The sequence below is a fragment of the Pangasianodon hypophthalmus genome, chromosome 3 (assembly GCF_027358585.1).
Source record: "Pangasianodon hypophthalmus isolate fPanHyp1 chromosome 3, fPanHyp1.pri, whole genome shotgun sequence".
Classification (NCBI taxonomy): domain Eukaryota; kingdom Metazoa; phylum Chordata; class Actinopteri; order Siluriformes; family Pangasiidae; genus Pangasianodon; species Pangasianodon hypophthalmus.
Window position 1 is genome coordinate 16,573,445 of NC_069712.1, and position 12,938 is coordinate 16,586,382.

General features: G+C 37.9%; 1 protein-coding gene across 1 annotated transcript in view; it reads right to left on the bottom strand.

Moving 5' to 3' along the window:
* Positions 1 to 406: 406 nt before the first annotated feature.
* The window catches only part of wdfy4 (WDFY family member 4), a 47,529-nt gene continuing 34,997 nt past the window's right edge, over positions 407 to 12,938 (bottom strand). Inside the window, exons 52-62 of the mRNA XM_026935861.3 lie at positions 11,941 to 12,094; positions 10,684 to 10,775; positions 9,432 to 9,644; positions 8,921 to 9,053; positions 8,137 to 8,294; positions 7,878 to 8,036; positions 6,627 to 6,806; positions 5,456 to 5,638; positions 4,884 to 4,980; positions 4,033 to 4,153; positions 407 to 3,345 (exon numbers count right to left, since the gene is read on the bottom strand). Of these exons, the coding sequence (XP_026791662.3) occupies positions 3,279 to 3,345; positions 4,033 to 4,153; positions 4,884 to 4,980; positions 5,456 to 5,638; positions 6,627 to 6,806; positions 7,878 to 8,036; positions 8,137 to 8,294; positions 8,921 to 9,053; positions 9,432 to 9,644; positions 10,684 to 10,775; positions 11,941 to 12,094 (1,557 nt within the window). The 3' untranslated portion in view covers positions 407 to 3,278. The remainder of the gene's footprint in view (positions 3,346 to 4,032; positions 4,154 to 4,883; positions 4,981 to 5,455; positions 5,639 to 6,626; positions 6,807 to 7,877; positions 8,037 to 8,136; positions 8,295 to 8,920; positions 9,054 to 9,431; positions 9,645 to 10,683; positions 10,776 to 11,940; positions 12,095 to 12,938) is intronic.

Genomic DNA, 12,938 nt, shown 5'->3' on the forward strand with positions numbered 1-12,938 from the left:
TGTGTCATTATTTCTGCCCCTCCTGCATGGCTGAATTCTGTCTAGATTATAGTAAGGATAAAAGGTCAAAATGAAAAATTCTTAGCTTGTGTATAAGAGCTTCATCTGTGTATGCCTTAGTTCACTCTCAGGCTTGCTGTAATTCTGTGTTTGTGGTGAGACGAGTGAGTGTGTCTCCTCTGTACAGCTCAGAGTCAGTGACTATGATGAACCCTTTAATGGTTACATTTATTCAAATTAAACTAATTGTGATCATGGTTAATAATTAGTTTTACAGTGCATTATAATTGGGTTAGACTACAAGATGGTTCTGCCTAGATGCTATAATTTATTTGATTTAATTATTCAGAAGTGCCCAAATGGTTTGACATTTTAATATCATAAAACCACTGACGTATTAAAACTGAGATAGCTATTGTCTTTTGAGAAGGTCATTTGACTCTCTCCATGAGATATATGATGATTATTTTCCAGTCTATTAAGCTCCTCCACTTAGCACAATTAGCCACTCGCACAAAGGTTAAAGAGAGCGACCCCCCCTCTCTTGGCTGTGGTCACAGTGCATATTAATGAGCAGCTACACGGGTAGGCTAGCAGAGAGACCTGAGCAGGTTGAGAGAGAGAGAGAGAGAGAGAGAGAGAGAAACTAGCTCTGGGGATTAGTCTCAAGCACAATGTAAACACAGAATTCAAAGATTCTCATGAAAAGATTGATGACCTTGTGGTTATTTCTCAGACAGTAAGGTGAAAGTGGAGCCAACCAGCTTTTTTGTATGAAATTATTCCATGTGGAAATTGCAGGACAGAGAATGGAGCCGAGCAGATCCACAACAGAGCAAACCACAAACTGGAGAAAGACTTTAACATGCAACAACAAATAATAAAAAAAAAGAAATTCATGAAATGCACAAAAACCCTTTCATCTGCACTCAAATCTGTTGTGTTTCTCTAAACAGCATCCTCTTTTCAATTCACTCCAGATGCGCACTAAGCGTTTTTCTTTTGTTTCGTAAAATCAGAAAACTCTTGTGGATGAAATCTGATTCTATCATTGTATGAAAGTTGACATCACATCATCTCTTTCCAAAATGCTAGATAAAAATTGATGTTAAATACAGCTATGAAACCAACTGTTCACAATAATCTATACCTCCCACCTGCACCTAAATGTATACTAATGAACTGACACACCCTATAGTGTCATGGATTAAAGCTTCCTGTTATGCTGATGCTATATTCTTATTGCACACCTTGGATCTGCTCCCACTCTCCACTCTCCTTCTCTGGACGTTTCAGGTTGCTTAATGACAACTATTAGGAGGATGCAATCTCAAAAGGTTGGGAGTAAAGCAACAATTAACCCTCTTCCTGAGGGAGGTACATGAAGCATGGCCTAATGGGAGAATCGTCAGCTCCACATAATCACAGCTCATCTCTGCCCTCTCCTATAACCACCAATCAGGAACAGAACATAAGTATAAAAGGGGAAAATCCAAAGTATTACACAGTAAACCACAATTTCAGACTCCACACATACATCATTCACCAGAGACCAAAGGAAAAGTAAGGTTGAGTCATACATTGAGAAATCAAGCACAGTGCAATTAAATGTTAGTTTTAGCTTGTATCTTAGAGTTTTCGTTTGGATTTAATGAATATTTTACTCATTCATTTTACTCATCTTCAGTAATGCCTTATCCTGGTCAGGGTTGCAGTGGATCCAGAGCCTATCCTGGGAACACTGGTCGTGAGGCGGAACCAGCACACCATGCACACACACACACACACACACACACACATATTCACACCTATGGGCAATTTTTCTTTTAGCTAATCCACCTACTGATAACAGAAAACCCGGAGGAAAACTATGGACAGAGTTACCCAAGCTCAGGATTGAACATGTGACCCTGGAGCTGTGAGGATTGAATATTTTATTTATTAATTTATTTATTTTATACAGTGATCAAATCAGATGTGGTTCCTTCATATTTCTGTATTAGTAATAAATCTTTTGTAATCTATATAAATTACAATTTTTATAAAATGTGGAAGTAGGTTCTTCAAAAAAATGTAACTAACACACTGCACTGGTGTTGAGAATGAGGTCGACTATTGTGATAGTCAGTGCTTGTGGTTATGTAATTTAAATACAACTCCATTATGTCTTGCGCAAAACACAGGTTGTCTGAGAAAGGCGATTAAATCTCAGACAAAATATTTTGCTGAAGATTAGAAATACACTGAAAAAACATGTCTTACTCTCTGCAAAATGTTGCACAATTATGGCATGGATGTTTCACGTTTTTATTTATAACAATGTTAAAAATCTAAAATGAAACTTTTCTTTGTGATTTCAGTCTGTTTTTTTATTTATTACCAAATACAAATATGTATCTCTGATAAAGTTAAACAGCAATACTGGTCGGTAACAAATGTAAATTCGTGAGTTTGCAGATCTAGTGTGAGAATTTATAAGCATGCATGACAAAAGTGCTTGCTAAGCATTCCTGTAGCCCACAAAATAAAGGGAAAAAAATCCCAAACACCATAATCTTTCTGTTAGAGGCACTCTCAAGCTGGGACGGTTGAGTCACTCCTGTTCTGTAAAAGCTGCTTGTATAAAAAGGGCTTAATTTTCACTGGACACAAGAAAACTAACGCCAAGCAAAGCAGAAACATCTGATTAACTGTTGCACTAAATATGCATTGTATTCACATATATTTACATGCGTAAGACTAACACAATAGGTTGTCATTATTTTTTACAACCTGAATTTTAATGCAAACTGTGAGCAGAAGCCAGCTGCTCACTGACAGATGCAAAACGAACACATGAGCCATCAAGACATATGAAAAAGTAGCATGAAAGAAAAACAATCTACAGCTAAGAGAATACACGCCTGGGATGCAGCTGCGCAGAAAATTCCAACAGGCCGATGTTTCTAAAATAAACATCACTTGGCTTCATTTAGGAAAAAGGAGGGGAAACAGACCCTACAATAAAAATGATCTGTTCTGCGGTTCAACTTGAAAAAATAAAACACACGTACACACACACACACACACACACAAAATCTGCAGCATCCTTCATTTCTTAAATAAACAGTGCTCTGTTTCTGGCTCGAGGAAGAATGCCTCAGTGAGTCCAAGAAACTATGCGTCATCCCTCAAACACGGTGGGCGCTGTGCAGATCTCAGAGTCAGCAGTGGTGCAGCAGTCCCAGATGAACAGCGTGCTGTGTATCGAGGCATGATAGCTGTTCAGTTGCCTGTCTTCAGTCCTCATAGGTCCAGCTGAACACCCTGCCCCAGGCATCACCTACCAGTAGTGTACCATGAGTCCTGCCATTACATACACATAGGTACACACACACACACACACACACACACACAGAGAGGGGGGGAAAGAGAGAGGGAAAGATTTGATAGGACTTAATAGAATAAAGAGCCAATCAGTAGTGGGTAATCATTCAATCATATGCTTTGTCACTGAAGTGTGTGTCTTACTATAATAAGGCACACGCTTCAGCGACAAGGCATATGATTGATTGATATTTTATTTTTTAATGTCATTATTGTTATATTATATGATAATATGATAAAAACATCATAATAAGATAATAATAATAATATAATAAAAATTCTCTCTTTGTGGACATCATCTCAGAAGGTTTTTCCCTGTCATTGGAGCTTGCTCAATGACAAGCTTGCTCCTTAGGAATCTAAATCTACATCCAGACATCTGCAAAGCAGCTTGTGACAATATCTTCTGTTAAAAAGCTATACACAAATAAAAATGAATTGAATTACAGTAGAAGCAATTCTCAATACAAGCTTATCTTAATTCCCAAATTTCCCCTTGGGGATCAATAAACCCCATTCATCCATCCATCAATGCGTCCATCCATCCATTCATCCATCCTTCCATCCATCCACAAGCTATAATAAATACCCTTACTGGAGGAAATGCAGTAAATCAGCCCACATTCCAGGACTTATCTATACTGTGTAAACATCTGGCCTTTATACCTGGATATGGCCAGTGCAGTGACAGCAGGATTGTTTTTGTAGCGGCGGCGAGAGATGATCTGACTCCGGTTCAGTTCTCGGCACAGCACCAGGTGTCTCTCCCACCTAGTCCTGGTGCGCTCTGAGAGAAGCATACAACAAGCCAAAGAGTGAGAAACAAGTCGCTGCTTTTATTAATGGTCAGCATGTTGTTAAATTGAGAAAAATACATCTAATATAAAGCGTTCACTGTTACAAAGAGTTCCCCCCAATTTAATTTGTGTGTTGTGATACTTATATGCTCTGACGCTGTGCTGTAACCAATGTGCACCAAATTGGATTTGGGTATTATTGCTTTCTAAATTGCATGCCTACATCAGCGAAATTGCTCATCAGTGCTTACCGGCTGTATGTTTAATAACTTTGCCCCATAATTCCTTGCAGCTAGCCCTAATGGCTCGCACGAAACAGCGCACAATTATGAACTTTTCTCTGGATCCCTCCAAGTCAAACTTCCAGCCGAGTCTCAGCCATGACACTTAAGAGTAGATACAATGTAATTGGATTTTACAAACAACGTGTTTGAATGACGCCTCAAGTTTTGTTCCTGCTATTTCATTTCAAGCATTACTTGATATGAAAATAATAACCATTTTTAACAGATAATAGTGTTTCATTTCCCAATACTACAAGACAATTTTTTGTTATATTGTTTCCATAGAACTGCGCATTAGATGTATTAGGGAAGCTTATGGTAGAAATAGTCTTATAACCAACCAATCTAATCCAGCACAGCCCAAGGCAACTAAGAACTAGAGAAAATCCAGGCTCCTGTACGACGTTGCTGTTAAGGTGAAGTGTATTAGTGTTACCTGTGTCCTCTGCAGACGGGGATACAGCATCCCCCCGAGACACAGAATGCTCCTCATGTCCAGATAATTGTACCTTTGTATATTCAGTCTTCCATATCTGCAAGAGAGCCACACAGCTAATGAAGAAAAAAAAATCAAAAGCAATAGAGGCTATAATCATAAATCAAATTGGGGGGCCATTGATGTAGCACAGGTCTGTGCTCCAATTTGATGCCTAATTTAGAAACCATTTTGATTTAATAACTGCTCTTAGCTCATCTAAAGTGAGCATATGTTACTATCACTGCTTCCTTGGGACTTCAGATCCCAGCCGGCGAGGCATTTTTCAATACCACAGTCATCATATTTGAATATTTTGCAGCTGCATTGCCTTACTATTAAACAGACAAAGCCTTTGAGGAATGATTTATTACCTATACACAGGATTTACTTGTATGAGAACTATTTCCTATTATTGCTGATTTTCTTATTATTGCTCATTTAAAATAATGATATGGTCTAAACATTGATAATGCCTAAAGCAGAAAAGTATATATCCACAGTAAGCGTGGTTTAAATTGTGGGGCACTCACCCTAACAATACCATCTGCACAGCCAGTGATAATGACATTGCGTGGGTCCCACTCATACTTCTGTGTGAAGCAGCAGCACAGGATACTGCCCTCTGGCCCATACGGGGTGTTTACAGAGGCTAGAAGCTGGCCTTTCATTGTCCACAGGTACAGATTTGTCCCTGAACATGACACAATCTCACCCTGAGGGACAGAAAGAAAATAGTGGACTATAATGTAATCATGTATCAGGCTTGAACTATTCACATTACAGAGAGAAGCTGATGCAAATAATACATTTGAAAAAGTCCATGATTCATTCCAGTCAAAAATTTGGACACACCTGCCTGCACATTCATGTTTACTATTTTCTATAATTTTAGAATAATAATCATGACAATAACACTATGAAATAACACATGAGGAGTTATGCAGAGACCAAGAAAAGTGTTACATAAACTTTAAATAGTGTTAAAAAGTGTTAAATAGACTTTTTTTTAACTTTTATTTTTATTTTTTATCTTAAATTCCCAAAAGTATGAAACTGGGCACACTCTTGGCATCTTTTCAACCAACTTCATGAGGAGCTTCACCCAGAAGGCTTTTGGGAAACAATTTAATTTTAAACAAAAGATGTTTACTTTTATTAAAAAAAATCACTACTTAATAAAATAATGTTGATTCAATAATAATAATAATATATACATGAGCATTAAAATCACTATTTACATTTGTCTTAGAAATAGATTTCAATTATAAGATTTTATCAGAATGTCTTTAAGAGAATGAAATATAAATTTCGACTCGTAGTAGATCAGAATTCAATCTTCTATACACCTTTTGACTAACCAGATGTGCAAAAGTTAGAAGAATGTGGAGGCTTTGGCCCCAGTGAGGAGGGAAGGATGTGGCCTCCCCTTCCTCACCATACTGCACAGTTCTGGCAGCAGGCCACAGAGCTGAAAGAGCATCACTGCACATCACTCAGCACAGAAAACGAGCCACCCAGCACTGTGGCCTGAACCTGCCACTCTATTTCCCAGGGACTATAGAGTGCAAAAGGCAAACAGTTAAGTAAATATCAGAAGAGAATAGACAGCTGGAGGTGAGATAAGAGATCAGAAGGGCAGACAGGAGGCTACGATAAGCAGTGAGGAAAGCCCCAGGGTAAACTCTATGTATGTAAACTTACAGTGAGATCGTTGATGGCTAAGGCAGTAACAGTGGATGAATGTGCAGGGAGCTGAGTGATGTAGTTCAGCTCCTCAAGGTCCCATAAGATACATGTCTGGTCCTGAGAGCCGCTGATTATCACACTGTGGGACTCAGACACTACTACACAGGTCACTGTGTCTGTGTGTCCATAGAGGGCCTGTGAGTGAGATGGAAACATATAAAAAAAGAAAGAAGCAAATCAAAATGTATTCTAAATAACATTAAACACTTTCCAAACAGTCAACTAACTTTCCATAGCATGGGGTGTTAACTGACAGATTGCAGTCTGAATGTGAACCAGCAAAGTATTTCACCAAAGTATTTTCACTGAGCACTTGAAAAATACTGTAGCAGAGACAATATATGCATAACAAAATTTGGCTGTAGTTCCATGAATCTAGTTTTCAAACATTTATGCATTTATGTAAATTATTTAGCTGAAGGCAGCTCATCAAGCCAGAGATTAGCTACAGGGCTAGCGACATTAGTTCAGAAAGGGAAGAGTTCTCGCATACGTTCAAAGGTTTTTCCTCTTTGGTCTGCTTACATGACTTGTTTAGAAAAAAGTTGATGATGAAAACAGGGTGTGTGAAAATTACTGGACAGTGAAGTATGCATTTATTCTCCCCATGTCAAATTCAAAAGTGAAATGTCTCGTCTGTTCAGAGTCAGTGTTGCTAGTCAAAAGTCGTAATGTGAAATGCTGCAATGACACAAAACATAACCAATTTGTATTGTCTTATTTATACTAATCATTAATAGTTAAGCATTAAAAGGTAACTTGTCCTCATTCAGTCGTGTTATTTGCTTATCCAGACCTTTGTAAGCAAGGAATTTTATGACCTTTACACATTTTAGTTGAATATAACTGATCTATAGACTGTCAACAACCTGTCACATGACTTTCATGAGCATGCCTATTAAAGGATTTTCAGATAATCATTAACAGTTTATGGTTGTTGTTTAGTTGATTATCTGTAGACAGACTACAGACTATTAGCTTCTTCCTTTTGCTTTCACTTTATTTGAATAGTGAATTTTACGAATATTTATTTTTTTATTAGATGATCCATAAACTAGTCCCCAGTGGTATTACAATTTCAGATCCAGCCAATGTATTTTTTTCTTGTTGAATCGTGGTAACAAGTGAAAAAGAAAATAACCCATGATTGTCTTTTTCATCATTTCTTGGAATCAACATGTCTTTATGAATAATGGGGAGCCTGACCTGTTTGAGTTTCATGTACTTGAGCTTGTCTTTACTGATGGAAACATCCCACACACACACCACTGTGCTGCTCCCAGCTGTGATGATGGTATTACTGTTGGGACAGGCAGCACACACGGCCTGTCCCCAGTCCGACAGACCTTCCCACACTGCAAAGTCCTGATACACACAATACAAGCCATGATCCACTTTCAGAAAGTCAGTCAGTCATATGATGCACTAATAAACAAGTGAATAATTGAATGAAGTGTATAAACACCTTCTCTGTTGTGTAATTGCCAAATGAGCATGTGTTGTCATAGTAACCCCAGCAGAAGTAAATATTCCAGAGAGGAGGCATGAGCAACTTGTTCTTCTCCATAACCATCATATCCTTCTCTCCACAAATGATTTGACCGACAGGCCCATGCATCAGCTCTAGGCAAGCACACATAAAGGCGTCGGTATGTTTATAACAGCTCATTGTTATGGTACACAACGCATTGTGCAATCATCTCCTGGTATCGAAACATCTTCTGATATCTAAACTCTACCTCCATTCTGGATACTTTCTGAGACATATAAATTTGTGTCTGCAATGTTACATGCTTAGGAATCTAATCTAAATACACATAAATAGAAACACAGAGTTATTCCTCCTGATCACACTGATAAAATGAAATGAGAAGGAGAGATGATGAGAGTTACAGAGAGAGAGAGAGAGAGAGAGAGAGAGAGTTTTCATCTCATTTTCCGAACAGACCCTTTTGGGATATTCAGATTATTAAATAAGCCTCAGTGGCAGCATCATCAAGATGCGCCTAACAAATAGAATAAGCTGCTGCCCCTCTGCCTGAGAAAATTAGCCCATGAACAGTCTAGCCAGCATCTTCTTCCCTGCAGCTCCTATCACTCCCAGCGGACATGGCCCCATCTTGTAAAAAAATAATTGAGGGTGGGATAAAATAATAAGGTGGCTAAGAATGATTAAATGAGGGTATTTCTGAACCACAGCGCTGCATGTTTTTCTGTCAAAGCCACAATCTATGTGAGCAGCTCGGTACCTTTTAAAGGCTGGACTGAAGGCTTCAGCTTGTCCAGTTTGAAGAAAAATGGGGTGATGTGATTGGCTCCAGTCATCTCTTTGCCTGTAGAGGTCTTGTGTACAATACGGCTGGGGTGTGGCTTTGTGAAAAGCTGCCAAATAAATATTTATTATTTTAATAATCGTTGTGTGTATGTAAATGTAAATGTAAACTCTAATGGACTGATCCTAGCGCTGTTATGTTCGACATTAACAATTACACTAAGAGCTTGTTTCCCAAATACAGATTAATCAAAATTCATGTGAAAATCATAAGGAAAGCAATCACTAAATTCAAACAGAATAAGTTTTATCTTAACATATAACAAATAGTACCGTGACTCTTGTACTTGGTAGCAAGCAAGGTGTCTCAAATAACTGGATATACACATCACTATTAAATCTGAGACAATATGTGTGTGTAATATTTGCATTCATCTGGTCATAGTATTTAAACTGCTCTAAATGTTAATCAGGTTTTTACTGAGCACCTGTTTGGGAATTTGACCAAAGTTGCTGACATAGCCGAGGACTGTGCTTTTCTTTAACGGGTTCTTCATGCTCTCAGCATCCTGCTTGTCTGTGTAGAAGTAAGGGTGGAAGGTATTGAGGGCCTCCACTGCAGCTGGACCCTGTTGTTTATAGCCAAAAATCAGATCGATCCACAGATGAAGATTTGCACTCACATAGTCGCTTTCCAGAGCCTGGGGGTAAAAAATACACACCAAGTCAGTGCCTACATCCAAGAATCCTGAAAACAACATAGAGCCAGAATTGTAATCCTAAGAATACAATAATAACTTTTGCTGACTAATGGCAAGGCCCTCAATAAACATATTACAACTTTAAATGTGTTTAAAATATATTTGGGGAAAAGCTTGCACAATAGGCACTTTGATACATGGACAATTATAAAGGCAAGAAATTAAAATGTGATTGCATTTGAAATTGCGATTACATTCAGAACATTCGATCTTAAAAATCACAGGAAAAAATTAAGGACTAAAAACCTCATTTTGTTGGTGCTTATATTTGTTTGCCTTCTTGTATGTTGGTGAAACTTTGAAAAGGGCACAAGGGCCAAAGCAGCTCTAATAAGGCTATTCTTAATATGAGAAAAAAAGCCAACCAGTAGTAACAGCCAACTATAACAACAGATCTCAGTGGTGGAAGTTTTCTATATTGTCTTTAGTTCATTTGCATATGAAGGAAAACAAGCAGACAAAATAGCTCATTTTGTGTGAACTGGAAACGATACGAATATTGCTCAGTATATTGGGAGCTGATAAAGCCTGGTCCTTATATGCCTGCAGGCATTGCAAGGAGAGAAGGAAAGCATTCATTCCAATAAGCTGCAAGCTACAGTAATGGAGTTATGAGAGACTGCGGATATTGTGGCTGCTCTGAATTGGCCCTGTTATCATGTAATGACAATGGCGTTAAGTAGAGTAATGGGGCTTCCTTGATGAACTCAACAAGTGCCTATTATCTCTGGAACAGCACAAAGCAGAGTGGAGCCAGACACATTTAACTCTTTCCAAATGCATCCAGCAGGATATGAATGCCAAAAGGTGGTTATACAAAATAACAATGCCAAATGGTGACTTTGTTTTGGTTGGACTGAGCATGCACACTGGTGACAGCCTCTATAAGCAGCAAAGAGATGGTACTGGGGGACAGAAGCTGTTTACTCTGTGACGCTACTATGACAGGCTTAATAGGCTACTGAGCAAGGCTACTAACTTCTCTGTGCATGCGAATGAACTCCTGAGGATCTCCTTTAGCCCACGGTGGCAACACAATGTCCCCCAGAGATGTTCCATCCTGCATGCAACCTGAAATAAAAATATAATAAAGTATGAAACATTTCACCCAGAGTATAACTACTATGACCAATGCTCTTATATATGACCAAAAAAAGGTTCTAGATTAGTGGTTCTCAGAATGGAATCTGGGAGGCATAGCCAGGGGGGTCTGTGATTTTTTAAACTTTTGTTACAGTGGTAATCACAGCTCTATATCAAAGCTACTATATTTATTACTAGGTTATATTAGGTTATATTATATTAGGTTAGCCTGTTTGAATTGAATGGGTTTAATCCAAAACTCAAGAACTTGAAACAAGTAAATCTAAATAATATCAACTTAATCTAATGTGTCTAACCTAATATGTTCTGTCAATGGAAAGTTCAGGAATAAAAAGCTCTATGGTTCTAATAAATAGGCAGAATATTATTGTATACATTTAAATTGTGTTCATAGAAAAATAAATCTGTACTGTGGGGGCCTGTGGATTTATTTAGAATTAAAGGCCTTGGCTATAAAAGGTTTGAGAACCCCTGGCCTAGATAATTAGGTAAGATAAGGATTACACACAAAAAGAGCTGCATTTTACATATATATTTTTTGTTTCTAGGCTGAACCCCAAAGGCAGGGTCTTACCAAACGTAAAATGCTCAAGAAGATGATGAAGTCTGGTAGGTATTAAGCATAACTACCACCACTGTATATTCTTTATTTTTGGGATGAATCAACACTATTTTTTCATACCAAGTACAAGTACATGTTTTCTGGTACTTGCTGATATTGATAACAATACGCATCGAAATGAGTAACCTAGCTAGTATTAAGCAATCAGGGGCATCATTGGACATTTTATTTAGCTCTGGTCATTGACGGACCTCCTCTTGATATTCTCGCAGAGCACATTTTGCACTCTGCTTTGCTTTGATTGTTAATCGTGAAATATGTCCAGATTGATGTCATTTCATGTCTTCTGTTTATCAGTGCAGCAAAGTACACTAGGCTTACGTCACATATTATCATGTGGAATTGGATGTTGAAGCATTTTTTTAAATGAGCATGGTACCGGATAGATACCTCAAAAAATGGATTAGGTCTAGATCAATGTAAGGGTGGATCCCTGCTGTACTTTACACCTACACCTTACATATTTTGATGTATAAGCTAACGATCTAAAAGACGAAATCAAAGTCTCACCAAACTCAAAGTTGTTGGAGTTGATAAGGAAGTCTGGCAGGTAGAAGAATTCTGGAATGAGCTCTCTCACATCGCTCATGTTGTCTTTGGAGGCTGACTCCCACTCCTTCTGTATGCTGTGGAACATTCTCTCAGGAACATCAAACGAGCCGCCCTGCACATTTCCATATCAACAGCACCATCAAAAACATCCATTTACATCTCAGCCAAGCCAGAAACAACTAAGCAGTGAGCCCACCATGGTAGAAGCAAAACAGTACTCTATCTGAAAGCTATTATTTTTGTGCTGCTTCATAACAACGGGTGTTAGAAGGATACAGCCCAGAAACAAACATGACAAATTCATCAGAATTGACTGAGGCTTTTCCCTGAGTTTAATTCCTCATGGAAATGTATGTAATTTGCAGTAAAAAGATTATCCTCATTGAATGAAAGCAATAAATACTGTACATAGCAAACGCAGTTAGTGTCCCAAATCTTGTTATGATTATTACTGTACAGAAGAAAGCTGTTCATGTGCGGAAAATATCATTGTGGAGCGTCACCCTAATATTTGTATTGTGTTATACTGAATATTAAATATGCATGACATTTTATTTTAATCAATTGATTCCTGCCCTATAAATAAGATATTTTTAAATAACAAAATGTAGTTTTGTATGCCTATGATATGAGCAAATTTATTTGCATATATATTAAAATTCTCACTTTAATTCACTTTTGCAAAACAATACAGTTCTTACAAATCCCAACAAGGCAAAAAATAATGGTGCACCATTCGTTTAGGAAGCTTATTTGTGAAAATGCATTTCATAATAAAGTACACAGAGTGAAGCTCTAGACTTTCGTTTCATTTAAGAAGGAAACAATTTGCTCAATACTACAACTAAATGTAAAAGGTCATGTAAAGCTCCCTAGAGTGTCGGGAAAGGGTGAAACTAAAGAGATATATTTTTCCCAGGGAATTCAGCATGTGAGTGATTACAGTGCTACAGCGT